The sequence below is a fragment of the Crocodylus porosus genome, unplaced genomic scaffold, assembly GCF_001723895.1.
Source record: "Crocodylus porosus isolate Cpor-Errol unplaced genomic scaffold, CroPor_comp1, whole genome shotgun sequence".
Lineage (NCBI taxonomy): Eukaryota > Metazoa > Chordata > Crocodylia > Crocodylidae > Crocodylus > Crocodylus porosus.
In genome coordinates this window covers 9,998,184-10,019,988 of record NW_017728942.1, presented here as the reverse complement: position 1 = coordinate 10,019,988, position 21,805 = coordinate 9,998,184, and the positions used below count along the sequence as shown (strand labels likewise).

At 47.0% G+C, this 21,805-nt stretch overlaps 1 protein-coding gene across 3 annotated transcripts in view; it reads left to right on the top strand.

The window, feature by feature from the left end:
• The window catches only part of LOC109318850 (peroxidasin homolog), a 48,241-nt gene that overhangs the window by 11,450 nt on the left and 14,986 nt on the right, over nucleotides 1-21,805 (top strand). For all 3 annotated transcript variants that reach the window (XM_019548269.1, XM_019548267.1, XM_019548268.1), the window contains exons 2-10: nucleotides 1,742-1,813; nucleotides 9,087-9,158; nucleotides 9,391-9,462; nucleotides 11,919-11,990; nucleotides 13,518-13,589; nucleotides 15,750-15,919; nucleotides 17,710-17,827; nucleotides 19,820-19,989; nucleotides 21,135-21,407. In XM_019548269.1, the coding sequence (XP_019403814.1) occupies nucleotides 1,742-1,813; nucleotides 9,087-9,158; nucleotides 9,391-9,462; nucleotides 11,919-11,990; nucleotides 13,518-13,589; nucleotides 15,750-15,919; nucleotides 17,710-17,827; nucleotides 19,820-19,989; nucleotides 21,135-21,407 (1,091 nt within the window). The remainder of the gene's footprint in view (nucleotides 1-1,741; nucleotides 1,814-9,086; nucleotides 9,159-9,390; nucleotides 9,463-11,918; nucleotides 11,991-13,517; nucleotides 13,590-15,749; nucleotides 15,920-17,709; nucleotides 17,828-19,819; nucleotides 19,990-21,134; nucleotides 21,408-21,805) is intronic.

Sequence of the window (21,805 nt, the reverse complement as noted above, 5' to 3'; positions counted from 1 at the left end):
GTTTACGGTTCATCCAAGCATCACAAAAACTTGCACGTGTTGGCAGACTTCTCATTTCCACAACAAATTCTTACCTCACCGACTCCTTGTTTTTCAATGGAAGCATCATCAGGAAAAAAAAATTCTGAGGTTCTAGCATATTTTAAAGTGCTGTAAATAGGATTCCAGGGGATCTGACACTCGCACCTGAAATTAAAGGCTTACCCTGCCCCCTTATTGGAACAACATATGCTTGAAAATCCATGCAAATCATTTTTTCTGTTCATTTAAGGGGAAAAATTCAATGCATCCTTCAAGAATGAAATGCCTGAAGCTTCTCCGACGGCAACACCAACTGCAGATGCTTCCTCAGCCTGACGAAGGGTATTTATACCCAAAAGCTTGCAAAGAAGAATTGTTCCAACTATTTGAGTTGGTCTAATAAAAGATATAAGATTTAGCCAAAGAACCTTATAGTGTCAACTAAAGCAAATAGAATAAGATCAAAAACTTCTTCACCCTTGTTCTGTTTTAGGTGGTGTGCGGTTGTGGTGGGGTCTCTCATTTCATGCGTGTTGTTTTCTGTCTTGCAAAAGCTTGCACTGTAGTGGGACTTGGGTCAACAGACATTTCTTATAGCCTTGTTTTCTACTTGGTCAAACGTGTTAAGTCATTTGGCTCTTATCCAATTAGCAATCAAGACTATAGTTTTAGACTTCATGTCAGTGTAGTTCCACCCCTTTACATTTGCCAGCCCCCACCCCGGACTCACTCTAATTGGAGTTGGCATAAATTGAAATTGGAGACAGCAATAAACCTCATTGATTCCCGGAGCATTTGTGAGCAGAATAAGAAATGCCTGTTACATGAGGCCAGTCAGCCAGATTGAACTATTTTAGGGCAAAATAAGTAAAATTGGCTGGAGTTGAAAGAGCGAGTCCACAAAGCTGTCTACACACCTGGGTAGCCCTGCACATGCATCTCTGTTTTGGGACATGCCTTTATGCGTGCAGGAATAAGATCATAGGAAACTCAGGCTGGAAGAGACCTCGTGAGACCATGTAGTTTCCCCCACCACCCCCGCTCCAGGGAGGGTCATCCCTGATTAAACCATCCCGGCCAAGTGTCTGTCCAACCTGCTCTTCAAAACTTCCAAGCATGGCAATGCCACAGTTTCTCTAGGCAGCTGGTTGCAATGCTTGACCACCCTCCTAGTCAGAAATTTCCTTTTTTCCAAACTAAATTTCCCATGCTGCAGCTTGAGGCCATGATGCAGGAGTTTGCATGCAAGTCTGGGGTTAGATGGGTGCTGCTATGCAGCTGCCACTGAAAATGTTCCCTTCAAACTCAGGTTGGAAATGTCGCGTCCTCTTTCTAAGACTATAAAAGCACAGGTCGGCTGGTACCCTAGCAAAGAGGAACAGCGTATGGTTTAGGTAGCTTTGCCTCGTTTGAATGTGCAAGACAGCACCTCTGAGCAAGTATGCTTGCTAATGGCATGTGGCATCTCAGTGTTCAAACCATTTGTGACCAGGTAATTGTGTATAAATTGATTGCCTGATTCCTTTCAAAACATGGCAGCTGCGCGTCTGCTTAAGAAAAGGATCCTGTGCATGTAGTGCTACCTTCTGAAAGGATATTTTGCCTTCATTTTGCTAGCTCCTTCAGGTTTCACATGTGGAAAGCTAAAGTGCTGATGATGACATGCTCATAAATCATCTTTCTGTCGGGCATGCATTGATCAAAATCTTCTTGCTTTCAGGGATTTACGTTTCAACCACATCAAAGAGATCCAGCCTGGAGCCTTCAAGAGACTGAAGAACCTCAACACACTGTAAGTTGTCCCCCTCTTAAGGGGCTTCCCATTGTAATGTGGTCCTGTGCTTCTGAAAACGGGAAAATTGAGACAATCTAGGTTTTATAGGCACAGCCATCCATGGTTTAGTGCCAGCGTAACAGCCAGTTCCTTCATTTAGCAGGGCAATTGTGGGTATGTGATGCAAAAGAGATGTTTGAATGATATGAAGAGTAGGTAGCAGTAAGTGACTGCAGTGCTTATGTTACTAGTCCTTGTTATCACTCCATGTGCAGGGAAAAAAAGAAGTTGGACCCGAATACTCTAGTAAGCAATTGCATTGATGCAGGTATGAAGAGCAGAGCACCCAATACTCTTACTCCAAAGCTATCCTTGTCTGCTGTCCTATGTAGTAGGAGTCCTCCGTATAGTCCGACCTCTGAATCTCCGCAGACCCCGCCGTGTGTTTCACTGGGTCAGGCTGACCTCACTTGGGTGCTACCAGAACAGCTCACGTCTTTGCATTTGAGAGCCCGCTGGTTTCTAACAACACTCGACCTTTTGTTCTGCAAACTTCGTGCCGGAGCTCACTTGGTTGGGAATGGGGAGCTCCATTTTCTTTGCTCTTGGAGAAAACCCCTCTCTTTTCAAGGTCTGTAGTGGAGTTTGCTTCTGAATAATCCACCAGCAACCTTCTGCCTCAAACTAAAGGGACTTGTTAGACACCTTTGCTGTAAAGAATATGAGCTCATGGTGCACAAATGACATTGTGGCCAGGAATCTGCTTTTTTTTGTTTTTTTGTTTTTATCCTGGGCCTACAAAGAGAGCCCTGATTTAGCTTTGCAGCCTGACTTTGAGGGAGGCCAGAACTCTGAGAGGACACAGTGAGGAAGGGAAGGTGGCAGGAAGACACCAGGTAAGGTTTTTGGAGGTTGCCTGTATCCCTTGTGCATCTGGACGGAGCATCGAGAGCACTCAAAATCCCAACTTCTGTTTGCAAATACAAGCGACAGCAGCAACCAGTTTGGGAGTCCACTCGGTGGTGGAAGCAGCTGTGCCCCAGGGTTGTTTTTTGCTTGTCCAACACGGTGTTGCACGGAGTCTCTCTCCTGTTTTGGTGCATGAGTCCTCAGGCAGCTGTGGTGTTAGCTACTTGCTACGGTTTCCCCCCACCCAGCTCTCAGTCATGTTCCCTTCGCCCTCCAAATTGCTCAGGCTGTGCGGAGCAACTCCAAGCTTGGTGCAGTTGGCCTGCAGGATGTCAAACCCTGACAGCAGGGCTGATATCAGCTGAGTCAACAGACTGGAAGGAAACCCATGCGATGGGTGTCCCTGTAACTCGGGTATATTATATTGCAGCAACTCTGTCAGCTCTGCTTGAATGAGCCAATAAAAACTCCCAAAGCACCAGACATGGCGATAGGTCTGTCTCTGTCTCCTCGCTTTAAAGTCAAATTGTAGTTGCATTTAGCTCCCTCGAAAGCGAGACCTCCCAATGCGACCTTGAAGTCGGGCATGACGAGAGCAGATCCTATCACAGTGATGACACGTGGATTTGAACGCAGTGATGTTCAGCAGGTCGCGTGCTGTGATCTCGTGATTTGAGATTCAACCACGTTTCGGGTAAGATGGGGCACCTATTCTACAAGGCCAATAGTATGAAGCAGCCCTATGCAGGGATAGGAAAAAACAAAGCCATAGCAGATCCATTAATTTAGCCAGCATCATAATGGACAAAGGTCTTTATCCAGGATACTGGGACAGGGGTTCATAACCTTGCAGATATTTCTGGGGGGATGAGTGGGAATGTATCTAAAAGATAAATGCTGGTCAGGCTGTGGGGTGGAGTTGTATAGTGTCGCTCTTCAGAGGGCTCAGATTCAGCAATAAGTGGAGCACAAATGCCTGGCTGCATAAACAGAGGTAGAAAGACCTTAGCCAGGGGTACATCTTATTCCAAAGACACCGATTTGTATCTGTAGTGTGGCAATGTGCCTCCATCCAGACCTGCTGAACTCTGCTGTCTGACCCTAAAACTCTCCCGAGTTATTTATATATTTCCAAATGATGTCATGGTTTGGTGCTGCAGAAAGATGCTTGGCAGGGAGCAAAGCAGGACTACCAAGCTAGCTCGAGGTGAACCCAAGTGAAATGAAGGCAGCTGGCAGACCTGTGCTTAGGCTCGTGTCCCATCTTTACCACCATAGGTTTGCACGTCTGTCATCTCCCCGTCGGGTGTGACTGGCCCCCAGCTGCGCAGTGTGGCTCAGCACTGTGCAGCTGCATAAACAGCCAACAAATTAGTTAGTCTTGCAGGGGTTTTCACATTGCAATTCAGCACAGGTGATGGAGCAGGAGATGGGATTAATAGCAGTACTTCCAGATTTGGGCTCAGCGACCCTCCCTTGGGGTTATGAGACATGCAAGTGTGCTCCTTAATACAGCTGCCTTGAGGTTTCCCATAGTATTTCCAGGGAGTGGCACGAGTGTCAAGACTGGAGGTATTGATGACTAGTGGCTGGTGACCTATACTGGCCATCCAATTCCTATCATAGCCCCTGTGCCTTCTGCTCTTAGAGAAATGGGGCTGGAAGGGACCTCCAGAGGTCGCATCTAGTCCAACCCGCTGTCTGAAGCAGGATCATCCCTATCTAAACCATCCCTTACAAAACTAGTGTCTAACCTCTTAGCAAAACTACACCGTCCACCCTGCCACAACACAACACAACACCCAAACCTGCCCCGGGTAAAGCAGAGGAACCACAACAGCCAGCATTATGCTGCTGCAAAGGTTATAATATGCTCAAGAGATCTCAAGAAGAGGGCAATCTTGGATCTGCAGTGCTTCCAGCCAGTTGCCATCACCTCCCTAATGATTTGGGGACCCAAGGGGGTTTCATTGCTAATTTATTTTTTAGCCTGCTTGGGAAGCTGTGGATGACAAGCACTGAGACAGAGAGAAATGGCTTTGGAGGGACCTTCTGGGTTTCAGAATAAGTCCTTTTATTGTGCAAGGATCAGGGAAAGTGAATGTTTTTGTCTCCACTTCAAGGCATAGCCCAGCATCGTGCCTCGGAGCTGGTTGGGAGGCTAGTCTGTGAAGCCCTTTCTGAAATCAATCTCCCAAGTGTTTCTTGTATCTCACTTGGGAACAGGCTGTTCCAAACCATTTTGTCAGTAAAAGGGAATTTCTGGCTGCAAGTTGAAATAATACTTCAATACAAATTTAGTTTCTCCAGATAGGCATAACAAGCAAGTCTGGCTTTGAGTAATGAAAAAATCTAGAACTCTTGGTTCAGAGATGATTTGGGTTCACAGACCTTTTATTAGACCAACTAAGAAATCGCAGTGTTTTAACATTTTTTTTTAAATTTTTTTTTTTGCAGTGTCTTATTTGCTTTAATAAAAGGTATCATCTCTGAACCAAGAGCTCTTTGCATTTCTTTTTGTCTTGGACCAACACGGCTACCAAATACATCCCTAAAACATGGCTTTTGAGTAAATATTGTTATGGCATTTCCCTTCTCTGCTTCTTGATCATGCCAGTAAATGAGAGGAGAAAAACAAATGGCATGCCCCCGTGATAGTAGTACATGGGCTGTTGAATGGGGAGAAGGGCAGTGCACACCCGCGTCCAAGATCACTCTCTTGCGTCATCAAAGACCAATAGTACTATTGATTTTACAAACTGCAACAAGAAGCATTGCCTAAATTATCCTTCTATCTGTGCTTGGCAAATAAGGGATGAAAAACCCTTGTTGTGCTTGATTTTTCTTTTAGACAACGAGGGGTCTCATCTGCATTTCTGGAGCAGGAATAGGAGCCATGTTGTTGGGGTCTCCACTTACATATTTTAGAGGCATATGGTGCAAAATTTACTGACATGGTGTAGGCCTGACACTTGGCCTCTAGCTTGAAGGACTCCTGAGTGTAAATAGACTTTTTCTCTTTTCTTCCCTGCTGTGGCCCTTTCCATCATCCCACCCTATCTGCTCTGGCATACCCACTCTCAATAGATCCGTTCATCCTTAGCCAATGCTTGTTAGGAGCTTTCCACCCTCATCTCAAGGTGGTAGGAGCCTGGGAGTTTTGCTAGTCACATCAGTGGGGAGACTGGTCGAAAACCTGAGCTCCGTCATGGAAACGGGGCTATGGTGCAGCTCTTACCAACTGTTCTACAGAGGCAGACGTGCCTGGAAATTGGGACTCTTTTACATGCAACAGCTTGCAGACTAAACGCCTAAAATCTTTGCAGGACTGCAAAAAGTGATCTTATATCCTGATCTCTCTCTGGAGGTAGCTTTCTTGACTGAAGACTTCCACTTCCTTGCATCATGTTGTGTAGACCTTAGAAATGAGTATTTTCCCCCTCTGAAAATAAAGTGCTGCTATTGCACCAGCTCTTGTGTTTCCAAGGACTGTTGCAGTGTGGAAGGATCTTTCTTTTTGATTCACTGCCTCTCGCATGCTTGGTTCAGCTTTGTCAGGGAAAGGGGATGTGCTTTCAAAATAGAGGAAAAAATAAATCTGGCTGTTGAGTCTTTTCTAAAGTGCCAGGAAGGCTTGAGATGTTTCTGCTTCCAATGACTTTCTAAGCTCTCATCAGGCATCTAGAGGATTTTTTTAAAATGTATTTAAGGAATGGGCTCGTAGCCTCTTGCATTTGCTTCTTGCTCTGTGTGTGGCTTGTTTCCCGAGGGCTGGTGCTCAGTTTTGCTTGGGATGAATGGTCCTGCTGGTGGAAGCTCTGCCTTGAGCAGATTTCCTCGTGGCTGATCCCCTGGAAACGGATGGGTTAACCTTTCGAAAATAGCAGCTGGGTTTGGTCATGGAAAGGGTTTCATTTGTGGGATTGAGTCCAGGTTCAAATTGTTAGGATTACTGAATTAATTCCTAGAGGCTGGTTGTGCCAGGTGCTGTACAGAGCGTTGGATGGGGACAGACAGCCCAGCTGCAGGGAGTGAGCGAGGAGGTCGGGGTTAGCCTTCACTTACCACAGGGTAGGAGGGGACAGATGGCCGGTTACCATAGGTCTTGCTCCCTTTTAGCTCAGTACAAATTGACCGTTTGTCTGTGCCCAGGGTAGAAATGTCCCTACTTCAAAGGGATGGCACCGCCCTGCAGCTGTCTGGCTGCCTGCGTGCCACGGGTGGCTGACGTCAGTCCCGTTGCTAGCAGACAGGTGTTGGCCGACGTGGAAATGGCATCGCAGCTGGCACGCATTGCCATCCCATCTAGTGGTCTCAACTGAGGCCAAGGATCAAGCAGCCCTGGGGACCCAGAGGCCTGGCCATGCCTGGGGCTGGTCCTTCAAGCTGAGGGATGCTTATGCTGCTGCTGCCTTTGCAGCATTTACTCCAGGAGAGCGAATAGACAGTGATGTCTGCCTGGGCTGCTTTTGCCAGCACTCGTTAGCAGCAAGGTTAATTGTTGAGCATTCAGGAGCTATTTTTTTTTTTTTTTTCTTTCAGCTTTGCTGGCACTAGAAACAGGCTGTCTCAAGGACCTTGTCGTTGCGGGGAGGTGGGAGGAGAAGCAGCTGCTCGGCCAACACCAGGGTGTTGAGCCTTGCTTCCAGCTGCAGGGAGAAGTTTCCCAGCGTCTTTCTGTATTGACCTTCCACCCTTTCCTTTCTCTCCTGCTTTTGCTGCTGACTTATCTCCAGATCTTCTCTGTAGCTGGGGGCAGCTCCTGCAAAGACGACGAGTGCAGTTTCTAAGACACCCTTGCAGCCAAGGAGCCCGAGTCTCTCTGGCTTGCCCAACATTGCTCACCCCTTCTGGAAATCGCTACTTGCAAGAAGTGAGCTTTGCCCATTATTTTTTAGGCTCTACCGGCAGGGGTTGCCAACACCAGGGCCCTACTGAGAGATCTCTGAGCCCTGTTCCTACAAGCTACCCTGCAGGAGGCAATGGCTCTTGTGGGATTTTTAAGAGCATAATTGCCAGAGAAGATCACCAGGACAGGCAGAGAAAGAGCATGACTCTCTAACTTCCTCGGGGTCCCATCCATGGAGAGCTTTGAGAATTGGGGCCTGGGTATTAGGCCAGCTTGAGCTTTAGTGTTGCTAACTTCTTCCATCCTGCGGCTACTCCCAAGAGCGGCCGGTTTCTGAGCATCAGCAAGCAGCACGAGCGAAAGGCTCAGAGAGGGGCAGTGCGGCAGCTAGGACGAATGGGTCAAACCGTCTGTATTCAAGAGCTGTTTGTAAGCCATTGGTTCAGTTTCACCGCTGTTAGGCTTGGCGGCAGTCGCCGGTGAAATATCCCACGGCACCTAGACGCGTGCTTACCACGACTGCAGGCACCAGTTGGGTAATGGCCAAATGAAACCCGCCTCTGTGGTCGTTGGCACATGCGTGGTTTTTTTTACATGCATAGTCATGGGGATTGCACATGCAAATCAGATGCTCATTGGCTGGAGCACTGTCATCCATAGGTTTTGTACTGAAATCTTGCACCACGCTCACTGACCTGAAATAGTCCTAAGGGTCGTTTCTAAATTTCCTCATGCTGGCCTGTGCTTGTTTTGCTATTCATGTTTTTTTTTCCACCTCTGCCTGGAAACCAGTTGGATCCCAGGAGCTTTTGTTTTATTACCACTATTTTTAGCTGAAGTAGTGACATGTTGATTTGCTCCGAGTTTATTAGCATTGCTTTTCTTCGATGCAATGACATGTTCATTTGCTCTGTGTTTGTTCTGCTCTCATCACTCTCAACCTGGGAGGTTTGCTCTCCAGCATTGACTCTTGTCCATGAGCAGGACACCAAATACTTTTAAAAAGACAGATTGCAGCTTGGTGCTGCAGTGAAAGCCAGGGCGCGGCTACACATGGACGTTAGTGCTCTTCAGCCTATTTTACTGCGCATTAAAGCATCACTTTAAAAGCTGTGCTATTCAGTTAATGTGCATTAAAACAAGCTAATGCACTTTAAGGGTCACTAAAAAAAACCATGCCCTTGAATTAATGCTCATTAAGATAGGCTAAAGCACATTTTCCTAGTACCTCATAATAGCAATACTAGATTTAATGCGCATTAACAAAAGCACATTAATGCACATATAGATACACCCATGGTGCCACAAGGCAAAGAAATGACATGGGGCTCAGTTTTAGTTGGGCCTGATCCCATGTTAAGAGGCACTCAGTGCCTATCAGGATAAAGCTGTAGTGGTCAATGTGTTATAATCCAGTGAGCTTTGATCTGATGGTCCCTTTTGGGCCTAAACGCTCTGCAATTGAAGAACTAAAGACAAGGTATAGGAGTGTTTATATTCATGTGTTGTGCTTTCCCTCCTGGTTTTCAACAGGTTACTGAACAATAACTTGATCAAACAAATTGCAAGAAGGTCCTTTGAAGATCTGGAGAACTTGAAATACCTGTGAGTGCCTAGCGTCTAACCCTGATAAGACCTAACAGCCTCTCTAACCACTAGCAATCGAGTATATGCTTGTGTAAGCTGCGAGTGTGTAGATGCCATTGATGCACTGCTGCTAATATTAATTGGAAAGCTCCAGCTGTATTTTTCCACTGTTTCTTTAATCCCCTGAAAGGCACCAAATGGCAACGTATCCTAGTGCTTAATGTGGTTCTGTTTCCTTCTCTCTCCAAAGCTACCTGTATAAAAATGAGATCCAGAGCATCCAGCAGCATGCCTTCAAGGGGCTCCACTCTCTGGAGCAGCTGTAAGTACTGAAGAACAGTGGTGGCTTCTTATACGATTCCTTTTAGAAAACTAAAGGGGGTCTGGTACCCAAATGGATGCATGACCTTCGTAGGACTGCAGCGGCGTTGCATCGGGAGCCGCTCTGTTTGACTGGTTGATACCAAAGACTATTCCTATGTTTGTCTGCCCATGTCCCCAAGAGATGTGCCAGCTTCTGTAGACCTCTGGAGCATACTGTTACTCTGGCAGGTTCCCCTTTCCATCCTCCACAGGCATTTAGCTTGTTCTGGAAAGTGATGGGAGAAGAGACAGAGTTTCTAGAGTAGCATTAATCAGGGGGAGCCAGACCCTCTGGCATTGCAACTGCTTTGTGTCATTGGAGCAAGCCCCATAATGTAGCCTTTAGCTTGCATTTTGGATGAAGGATCTGTTTCTTTTGTCCAAGCCAGGGTGCCCTTTGCTGACAACTGGACTGTAGTGCAAGTTGGACAGCTCCAAGTATTTACGGCAACCATCAACACTTGGGTGCATGTACAAATTAAAACCGCGGCTGTGTGGGTAGGGTTCTCCACCAAAGCCAAGGCCTTGCTACCAAGCTGCATCTGTGAAGAAAGGAGCATTGCATTCTGCTTCACACCTGGATGACACTTCAACTTCCCATAACGGCATTCCTGCTGCATCCCTAGGAAATCTGAATTGTTTCTCTGCACAAATGACGTGGGTTTCCAATTATCAGCACTTCAAACTCAAAAGACAAATTAGGGCTGAGGTCTTCCAAAGCATTCTCAAAACTGGGCTGTAGGTTTGCTGCTATCCAGGGTCCGTAATCCCTGGTGGGTGGATAGGTAGATATATGAGTGTGAGGATTAAGCGAGGAATTCAGAAAGCACTTGCCCAAGATGGAGGATATGAGCCAAAGTGGGGAGTCCTTTCTAGCTCTCATGTCGCTACCTCTTTCAAAGACTATTGAGTTGGAAGGTAACTGGTTATTTAGCAGTGCAAGGAAAAATAGGTTCCAGCTTGGTCTCTGTGGCTGACAGTAGTAAGTAAATGTAGTTACAAGAGGAAATGTTCAACAGTCTTAATAATAGGTGTGCTATTGAGCCCGCTCTAAAATATGCTTTCCTTCCCAACAAACTAAGCAAAGACAGAAACCGCTGGAGTGGGTGCTGCTCATGCTGCACGGAGGGGGGCAATTCTCAGAGATGCACCGTTCTGGCCACAGTGACACTTGAACAATGAACAAACCAGACTTGGTATCGGAGGGATGAAGGGGAAAGGAAAAAAAATCCAACATATCTGTTTCCAATCTCTGAAACAGGCTCTCCTCCAAGCAAATTAGCCTTGCTCCAGTCTGTTAGAGAAGCCAACTTCTCAAGTAAAAGTAGAGCCTGATTGATGGACAGTATCAGATGCTTTCCTCAAAGTCCAAAGCCATGACAGCTCACATCTGAGACTTATTAAAACACTCAAGCCTGGCTTCATATTCCTTCCCTCCACACACACAATCCCCCAGCCATGGACTGAGTCACGCTGCTTTAGTTTTCTTTCTAATAACCAACCCTGTATAGCAAACTGTTCCTTTACAAATGAAACAGCCACCCACTGAGACCTTTTATTTCAAAGACCCATTGGATGCACCTGGGAAGAACATATGCTTGCAAACCTCAGACTGATCGGGGGATCCCCATGGCATCATATAATGGGAAGGTGCTCTTAAACCTTGAAGCTGTGAGAAGGACTTAGCTGAAAATCAAAGCAATATCCATGATGTGAGTTGATGCATCAGTTAGAGAGAGGTGTGAATATCTCATGGTGCTCTTGAGCATCTCATTGTCTGTGATATGGGAGTGTAGAGAAGGGCCTACTGCAACCCTGTACTACACGATAAATCAGTGGACGCGATGTTGCAGTAGAACCAAAAATTTTAGCCCAAGCAACTATATTTTCACAGACTGGGGCTATCAGACCATCACTCTACTGGGAAGCTCCTTGCTCGGCGTCTCCGGGGGTTGCTTAGAGATGGTTGGGGATGCTGTAGGCAGTAGGAAGGAAGCGGGGAAGCTGACTGTACTCTTACAATCACTAGCTAAGCTGAGGACAGATGCAGACAACTCCACTGAAACACAGATTAGCATGGTCTCTTCCTGCCGCTAAGGGTACGGTGAGTGGGTGGTGATAGTGAAGTTCCTAGGACTGAGGGGAGAGCTTTGCAAATCTGACCTGTGTATTTCTTAGGCTATTAGAGAAGGGGGATGAGGAATTCACCAAAGTTTCTTGGAAGGGACGGAAAGGGCCAAGCCTTTTGAATATGGGGTTACCCTTTTTTTCCAAAGCAAATTACAACGACAAAAGCCAAGGTTGTCTTCTGAGCACCTGTCCTACCTGCGTGGTGGCTGAGGGGTGAACACTGCAATTTATTCTCTTAAACAATTGCCGTGTAACACCACCCTCGTGCTTTTCTCTTTGTGACAGCTACCTCCATTTCAACAACCTGGAAACCTTGGAACCAGAGACGTTTAGTGACCTGCCCAAACTGGAGCGACTGTAAGTAGAGGCGACGTAGGCATCTCTTGCTAAAGGTACTCGTTGCTTCTCTTGATTTTTTAGCCATTGGATGAGATGCACCTTAGCTGATGGGCAGGGGGGTTTCCATAGGTTTGATTTTGGGCTCACATCCTGCTTCAGCTGCATGGAGCAAAGCTCCATCTTGAACTGCATTGGAGAGCTGGGAAGGAGTTTTTCCAAATGAAGAGACTTTAGGTGCCTGCAGGGCAGAAAGGTTAGCAGGATGATATGGGATGGAAAGATATCCTGGTTCTGCGCGTCCTCTTGCGTAGGAAGCTGTAAGTCCATAGACAGTCCTGTGTCAGCCAAGTGTTATTAGGATGCTGTTCTTTTATGCTGGCCTGCAGGTTATGATTAGTCACTCTTGGGCAGCTTGCATGAAAAGAAGAGGAGAAAACGTAGTTGGAGAAAAGGATAACAAGAAAAACATGTCTCATTCCTCGGGCTAGAGGCATCAATCCTTTTCCTGTCCCACTCCCCAGTGTACCTCAAAGCAATCATGCTGCAGCCAGTTCGGGTGCAGCTTTATGCTCCATGTTGAAATCGATAAGCCAGGTCCATGCCACCCACAAATAGACCGTATATCCATGTTGCGCCAAAAGAGATCAAGGTAGGGTGGAAGAAGGCAATTAAACACACTCTGAACTGTAGGAAAATCCAGACCTGGGTGCAGGCATTGTGGCTAATTTTTATCTCTGTAATTGAGTGAACCAAAATCCTGGATCTGCACATCAGGGCAGCTTTGTCCGGACCCAAACTGTAAGGTAGGCTGGATGTCAGTTCATCCTGTTGCACATCCACGTGCCATACTGGTCCTGCATTCCTTTCCTTGCTCCATTATTTAATGCAGTTACTCCCAAATATCTATCATGGGCCTATAACAGCTCCCAAGAGAGGAATAGAAAGCTCGTTATTCCCACTCATGATCATTCTAATAATTAATTTCCTGCTCTTCGTTTCCTGGATGATGAAGTAAGAGTCTTGACTTATGTGCTGGGAGCCTGGAGCTGAGAATTTTGCCTTGATTTTTTTAAATCTAGAAATCAGACAAAGAGATGATGTTTGACTTTTTATTAGATCTGCAGTAGGGCTTGGGTTCAAGAGCATGTCAACCCTAGTGGGAGGATTTGGGTTGCGAGTTGGTTGCGCCGAGCGACCCGCAACCAAAACCGAAGGGATGGGTGTAGCCCGGAGGCATTCGACCCCCTTTCCTTTCTCAGATTGTGACGTGATTTGGCTCGGTTGTTTCAAACCCTGAGTTGCCCTTTCCACTACCCATCCCACCCTTGTTATTGCATATTCCACTGGGTTCACTAACAAATTAACAACACCCACACTGGTCCCCTGCAGCGGTTGAATTATCACGCGCACGCCGTAACCTCAGCCGTTCAGCTGGGTTCTGGTGACCAATCTCAACAATAATTCAGCTGAGCCTTGACCTAGGATGTTATTGTCTGTATAGGGTGAAGACTGAGTAATGCTTTGGCATTGATATTCTCATTACAGATTCTTGCACAACAACAGAATTTCCAAAATCCAGCCAGGATCCTTCTGTCAACTGGAATCCCTCAAACGCCTGTAAGGGAACAACATTGCCTGCAAAGAGAGCTGTTGTTTATCTTGTATCAAATGGTGCAGATCTTGGGAATGGCACGGCTGGCCAAGGGAGGTTGGAGTTAACATGGTTTGGAGGCCACTGCTATGACCACTGCACGGTTGTGGCCCCGTGCAAAATCGGGCTTAACGAGCTAGTCCTGCTGCATTGCGATGTCTCAGATGCCTGCAGTATGTCCTGTATCTTGCTTCAGGTCAGCGTCTAAATGCAACCGTCTTAGAGCTCGGTCCTGCAAGATGCTCCAGGAACATGTTGCTCTCCTGGCAGGGCTTTGAGCCCATGGGGACCTCATCCAAAGTCCAGTGAAGTCAGAGGAATGACACGTGTTGCTAGTCGTTGTAGGCTCCTTCAGGGCCATACACCCAGTGGAAGGAGAAATGATAGGAAGTGAAGTCTTGTAATATCTGTTTTATGGAGACTGAAATGCTTGCTACAGAGCCAAAGCACGTGGTTCTCTTGCAACAAAACGCACGCTCTGCTATGTGTTATTTTTCACTTAACCTGGCCGTCTCCAGGGCTCTCTCTGTTTCACTTAATAATCCTACTGAGCTTTGAGCTGGTCCTTTTTATGATCTCTGGCAATGAGCTGTGTGATAAGTTTGGACCAAAAGTGCAAGCCGAAGAATTTTTGGGGTTCTGCCATGGTTGCAAACTCAGAGAGAGGAGGATCACGTTTCCCCACTGTAGCCTCCTCTCGTTGGCTGTGAGCAGGAAAAGCTGCTGCTGGTCTTTTTAAAAAAAAAAAAAAAAAAAAGAGAGAGAGAAATTTTACTCTAGCACAGGAGTTGAGCTGGGTATTTGCAAAACATGGTTTGATTGGTTGTTGGAAACATCGTGCACATGTTTAATGAACTGTGTCGATTTTTTTTTAAAGACCTTTTAAAATGTGAAATTCAAGCTTTCTTCCACAGCCCAAAAGGGAACAGGGCATATAATCCCTTTATCTAGCACTGGCACGAATACCAGATCTGCAGAGAAGAAAGTATGGGATGAGCTCAAATTCTGTTCCTCCCTTTCCATAAAGGTTGGCTGGGCAATAAAACCTCCTTCTCTGCTCACGCTGGCATGTGCTTTGCAACTGCTGGGTATTGGGGGCAGCTCCAGACACAATAGACGGGAAGAGGTTCTTTCCACTGGTTTCAGTGGCTTTTGGTGAAGCCTCAGACCAGCAAATAATCAGATTGTGGTTGCTCTTTCCCTGTCAATTTGCATTTATAAGCTGCTGCATATCTCCGCATGGCACTACGGGAGCTTGCAAAATCCGTGATTGGAAGTTATTATATCGCTAGAAAATTTGTGCCTGCATTCATGTTCCCATAAACAAATCGTGGATCCAAATATTAGTATCTGCCAGGAACATACCTGCTTTCTTTAGCTTGGAGCTACATGAAATATCTACGTATTAGGCAACAACATTTATTCAAATAATCGGGGTATAATTCAAAGTAACTGGCCCCGGGGGAGTGAGAACAGGATTTCTACTGTCTGCAGGTCAGAGCAGCGCTGCACAGAAATTGGAATTTGGATCTCGGGGGAAATTCTCATGTTTCAGTGTTTTGTTTTTGTACTGAACTGAGCTCAAAAAGATTAAATTGGAGCTGGCTGGCAGGGTGGGGGGAGAAGCCTTTAGATGAAACCGTTTTCCATCAGAATTGAAATGCTTTGTTACTGTAGTTTAACGTTCAATTGACTGGAAACGGAGTGTTTTATATCACTCCAGCAAACAACAATATTTCACTTGGGTTGGACCAGCCACTTCAGTTGTCCTGATGGGTGACAAAATCACAGCATTGCATAGGGGAAATATTTTTGATTTTTTCCAGCGAGAAGTTACTCGGATGGAAAAACTCCCAGCCGTCGATTGCTGAATTAGATGTGTGTTGTTGGCAGAGAAGCACTGGTAAAAACTGAAGGCTAGCTGTTCAACAGCTCCCAGTTAAGCCCTTACATAAAAGACCTTTGGGACAGAGAGGACTTCTGAAAATCACCCTCCTTCTGGGCTCCTTTTTCAAAGTCTGGTCCTTCAAGGTGTAGGCAAACGATTGTATATGCTAGAAAAGAGGGTTGAGATGTGGGGAGGAGGATGGGAGATGTACTTGCACGTGCGGCCTATGTTTCTCTAGGCGGCTGGACTCCAATGCTTTGCTCTGTGACTGTGACTTGATGTGGCTGGCTGAACTGCTGAAGAAGTATGCCGAGCAAGGCAACATCCAAACCGCAGCTACGTGCGAGAGCCCTCGGGAGCTTCAGGGCCGCTCCATCACCACCCTGACGACTCAAGAATTGAACTGTGGTGAGCACCTTTTGCTTGCTTTCTCTATTCGTCCTGCAAAGCTCAATGCTGAAGTGGGAGGGCTTGCGTTACAATAAGTGAGAACAGACCTGAAACCATCTGCTTCCCATCCGCTCTCGTTGCGGCAGAGAAAGAGACACTGAACAAAGTCGAGTGACTTGATCCAAGTAACTTGCAGGGAAGAGGGCACCTGAAACCAGGACCCAGGACCCTTTTGGTTCATACTTCTTTGCTGTGGCCATGAGACAGATGGAGCTGGATGAAGGATGGGTCCAGAAGGGGCCTCACCCATAAGCATCCTCTAGAAGTGGACAGCAGTGGTCTCTGAAACCATTTCAGCCATGTTTTTACGTTTCTCAGTCACCACATTTACAATTTATTAACTGCTAGCATGCCACCTCCCATCCTGGGTGCGTATTGGTGCAATACTAGCGCTCCACAGGAACGCCTTGCCTTCAAAGGGGAAGCAGAGGACTGTAGGTCCAGAAGGGGCCTCCTGAACCATCATGTCCAGTCTCTTGCACCATATTCCATTTTTGGGTAGGGGACCAAGCTGGAAAATCAGGGGGGAAAAATAGATTTGGGACAGCTCAAAGCAGAAATGTTTTAAGGTGTTTCGTGAAATGTTGGGGCGGGGGGTAGAAATCGTTTGGTTTGACTCAAAATTCAGTCTTAACGCTTGTTTCTCATGCTCCTTAACCCTTTTGTTTGACCTTTTCTTTGGTTTCACCATAAGAAAATGTCAACACGAAATAGGTCAGCATTTTCTAAACAAACGATTTCGTCTTGAAAATGTTCTAGCGAAATCATCTGCAGCTCTTTTCAAATGGCTGCTTCCTTTTCTTTTTCTGTTGAAACTATTTGCCAGATTTGACTCCAGTTCGCAAATAGTTTTGGTTTTGCTGAAACTCCGTTCCGCCCCCTCTTCCCTCCAAATTAATGAACACGACCTTATATATCTCTATCTCTATAGACGTATAGAGATATGTCTGAACAGATATTCTGTTCTCCTTTCAAAAGTCAGAAGCTGTACATTATGGCTCTTTCAGTTTCTCAGATACTTTGACTCGGCACCTGAACTCAGATCACTTGAACTGCAGTTATTGTTTCTTTAGGTAGCGGGACCATACACTTGCTGCGAACTTAAATAAATGCTTTGACACCACAACTAAGCAATAGGTCCTGAGAGTCCTGACCCATCAATATGTTTCCTTTCGCTCTGATGCGGACGGCTTCCAATTCAGCAGGGTACTTGGGCCTACAAGAGCGCCTCATTAGTTTTAGTGGGACTATGCATGGGCACGTGCTTAAGTACCTTGTTGTTCAAAGGCTAGACAACATTGCTATTGAGCAAAAGGAATCGGAACTTGTGGTAGAGGTGATATCTTTTATTAGATCAACTCGATTTTTGAAAAGAAAAAAAAATTAATTGCTAGCTTTCGGGCATAAGTGCCCTTCTTCAGGCATAGGAGAAAAGATTATAAAAATGCTCCTGGGTAAAAATGATACAAGGTCCCGTTGAACATTCACTCAGGTAGCTTTAACTGCAGCAAACTAAAGCATCCTTCTAAAATTCAGCATGCGCTGAATCTGGGGGATAGCGAGTGGAAATCCCCTGGAAGTGGCAAGGCTTATGACCATACGTTGGGATACTTGCGTTAGAAAGGGAGGCTGGGATTTGAGCACTGAGAGAGACTGAAATGGTAAAGCTGTTTTCCTGACCATTCATCTCAAGTTTTGGCCCTTCGTTCTGCCCTTCAGTCGGGCTTTCTTCCCATGCTATCTTTCAGAGAGCCCTCGCATTACCTCGGAGCCCCACGATGCCGACGTCATGTTGGGGAACACCGTTTACTTCACCTGCAGAGCAGAAGGCAACCCGAAGCCCGAAATCATCTGGCTGCACAACAAGTAAGTCTCGCACAATGCTCTGGGCTTGGAGAGAGTGGTGGTCGCAGGGCTTTCGGCTTGTACTGAGCTGCAAACTCTTCCACTACTGCCTGCAAGGACTAAGTCCTCTTGCCCAGCGTAAAAAGTAAAAGTAGCTTCTTAACTGCATCTCACTTCAGTTCTTCCAGAGTGGTGTGTTGTTTTTTTTTTTTCCATGGTCCAGCAATTTAAGTGCCTTCTCCAAGAGTTTATAGCTCACTCATAAGTGTCCTCTGGAAGCAGACAGCAATGGTCTGTGAAACCATTCCAGCAGTGTTTCGGGTTTCTCACAGCCACCACGTTTGCAATTTCATAACTGCTGGCAAGCCACCTCCCAGCCTGGGTGCGTATCGGTGTGGTACTAGCACTCCATAGGAATACCTTGCCTTCAAGGGAAAGCAAAGGAATTTGGGTCCAGAAGGGGCCTCCTGGGCCATCCCATCCAATCTCTCGCACCATACTCCAATTGTGGAAGAGCTGCTGCCTAGCAAGAAAGGGCTTGATGCTCTATCGTGTTGGGCTCACCATCATGAGCTGCAGTCGTGTCCGGTGCTGGAAAGTCCCTGGGAATTACTTAGCCATCCAACGTGCTTTGCCTCAGCAGCTGCCTGATCTGAATGAGACCCTGCCTTGCTATTTCACTAGCTCCTTTTTACTGGGAGTGCGCATTGGGCTTGAGCACAGTCCTTTTGCAAGAATAACAGCTGTTGGCTTTACTGCCAGCACCGAAAGCCATAAAAGACTGTGCTGTAGGGAAAGGAGTGATATCTCCCTGAACCGAGGATGCTGTGATGGAAATGCTGGCAAGCTTCCAACGATAGGGGTGAGTGGGGTGGCACTCCTATACGTTTAACATCCTAGAAATCGCTCTGATGGGTCTGTAACATTGACCAGGGAATTAATAGATATCCATCAAGAGGGTTGCTCTGCACAGTGGACAGCTCGGGACAGAGAAGTTCCCTTAACCCAAGAAGCTTTGCTGGGATTAATGGAATCCAGCTGTGGGACCTTCCACCTCTGGCTGGGCTCCAGGAGTTGCCGGTCAATGCAAGGAGAGATAATCCTGTGCAAATTCCAGGTCCTGGGATGGAATTTCCTGATTCACTAGGCTTTCACTCCTAGCTCTGTGCAACAGCCCTCCAGCCCCGCTGAAGTGAAGATGACTGCACGTTAATAACATGACACCCTGCGTTTAATCATAAATGTATATTTAATATTATTTTTTGTGTAGTGATGCCTACAAAGAAAGGTTAGGCTGCTAATGCACTGAGACCATTGCTTATCCTCCTGACATCAGTGTTGCTGAAATGTCTCCTTGTCTGTCTGTCTGTCTCTTGCAGCGTAAGCGCTTTGCACTTGCCTTTTTAGCTCTGTTCCTGTACAGCCCCTAGCACAGCCGAGCTCCCCCATGACCAGGGCTCCTGATAATAATACCAACCGTGAAATAGTAGCAGTGTGAGCAATCACTTCAATATTACTGCATGTGACTTGCCTGTCAGAGATCACCAGATGAATGTATCTGGGCCTACGTGGGGAAAAACCAGTAAATGGGTCTGCGACGTCATTTAATCCGTTTGCATAGTGGTATATCGACTTGCAGCTTATTATTCAGCCACTAGATGTTCCTGCATGCTGGTGCGAGTTCCTGAAAGATTGAGAATAATTCGACCTGAGTTGATTAGACAGCTGAATGGTTGTCTGTGGCCTTTTTGCCTAATTGAATGTCTTCTGATTTGGTAAATACTTGTGATTCCATATGTGACAACTACTGATTAAAGGCAAGCAAACAAAAAAACCAAGAAAACACCCTGATGGTCAACGTATAAAGAGGTAGAGACTAATTTATGGAAATGCAAGATTAATCTTCCGCATGCAAAACTCCCCAGAAGTTTGATGTCAGCGTATAGGGGAAAGGCGAGTCCTTTTGCTTTTCACTCCAAGCTTTGCCGCTTTGTGGTTGGCTTTGTTTTTCAGTAACGAGATAGACATGAAAGACGACGGACGCCTGAACCTGCTGCAAGATGGGACCTTGATGATCCAAAATGCCAAGGAGTCTGACAAAGGCGTCTACCAGTGCAGGGCCAAGAATGTCGCGGGAGAGGTCAAGACGCAGGAAGTCGTTCTGCGCTATTTCGGCACCCCGTGTAATTGGGCCTTATGTGGTTCTCAGTTGCCCTGCTTGTGAACCTGAGGGTTGGGGGTGGCGTTAGATTTGGCTCCTCCTTTAGTTATGCGAGCAGTGGACATGCTGCTGCAGCCGTGGGAAACTCTTAGAGGTACCGAGCTGGTCAGAGGGGTGTTATGGTGCGAGTAGTAGGGCTGGTTTTGGGAGAGCCACCATCCTATGGATCCATCAGCTGCCTCTTCTCCAGACTCAATCAGCCCAGTTCCCTCAGCTTTTCCTCGCCAGTCCTGTCCCCCAGCCTTTGAACCATTTTTGCTGCCCTCCACTGGACTCTCTCCCATGTGTCCGCAGCCTTTCTTTAGCGGGGCCCAAAACTGGACACAGGACTCCAGATGTGGCCTCACCAGGGCTGAATAGATGGGAAGAATCACTTCCCTTGCCTTGCTGGCAACACTTCTACCAATGTCCAGGATGCTGGTAGCCTTCTTGGGCATGCTGCTGGCTCATATTCAGTGTATTGTCCGTGTAACCCCCAGGTCCTTTTCTGCAGAGCTGCTGCCCAGCCAGTCACCCCCACCCTGTGCTGGTGCGTGGGATTGTTCCCTGCTAAGTCCAGGACTTTGCATTTGTCCTTGTTGAACCTCATGAGATTTCTTTTGGCCCAATCCCACAACTCATCTAGGTCACTCTGAATCCTAGCCCTACCCTCCAGTATGAGTACTGCTCCCCCCAGCTTGGTGTCATCTGCCAGCTTGCTGCATGTGGACTCTCTGCCCTCTTCCAGGTCATTGATGGAGGGTGGGTGCTAGGGAGGAAGGCATCATCCGTGCCACAGAGCAGCTTGGAAGGTCAAGGCTATTTGTTGGGTGACAGTCCCCAGTATCTGTGTGATCTTTGGTGTTTTCTCTCGGCTATTTCTAGAAATCCCTATAGGGATTTCCGGACTGGCGTCTGCAGGAGATAGCAGAGTGGCTGGGCAGTCAGTTGTATTAGTGTGTGAAGGAAAGCTGGATGTGTGGAAGTGCACGCCGCCCTCGGGAGAAGTGTGCAATTAGCAAAACCCTGCGATTGTGGCATCCACCCCTGCGGGCACGATTTGGTCTGTTTTGGGGGGGCTGTGCAGGAGGGGGCAGCCCCTTTCTGATACGTGTTGCTGACTTTCAGCTAAGCCCAGCTTTGTGATCCAGCCCCAGAACACGGAAGTGCTGGTTGGGGAGAGCGTCACCTTGGAGTGCGGGGTGTCCGGGCACCCTGCCCCTCGCATCGGCTGGACGCTGGGCTCGGGCTCCCCGCTGCCACGCGACTCCCGCTTCACCATCACCAGCTCGGGGGGGCTGTACATCCAGAACGTCACCTTTGCGGACCAGGGGCAGTACAACTGCGATGCCAGCAACACGGAAGGGGCCATTCAAGCGACAGCAAACATCATCGTGCAAGGTAAGGTGCCCAGTGACCACCTGCGTGGATAGCAAGCACTGGCCATGAGTTTAAGCCAACATGTGAAGACCGGTTGCCTTCTCAATGGGCTGGGTCCTGTCCCCAGATCTCCCTGATTTTACGTATATACTGATATAGCAGGGAGATACTATTCTATCCATATCTATAAATAAAATCAGGGAGATCTGGGGACAGGACTCAGCCCATCAAGAAGGCAACCAAACACGCGCTTATACACGTACATGTACAAAAAACTAGAGCTCTTGGTTACAAAATGATACCTTTTATTGGACTGACTGGGAAATCATAAGAGAACTGTCCTTTTCTGCAAGCTTTCAGGATCAAAGTCCCTTCATCAAGCTCTGCCAAAAAGTATAGATGGTACAAGTCCCTTCATC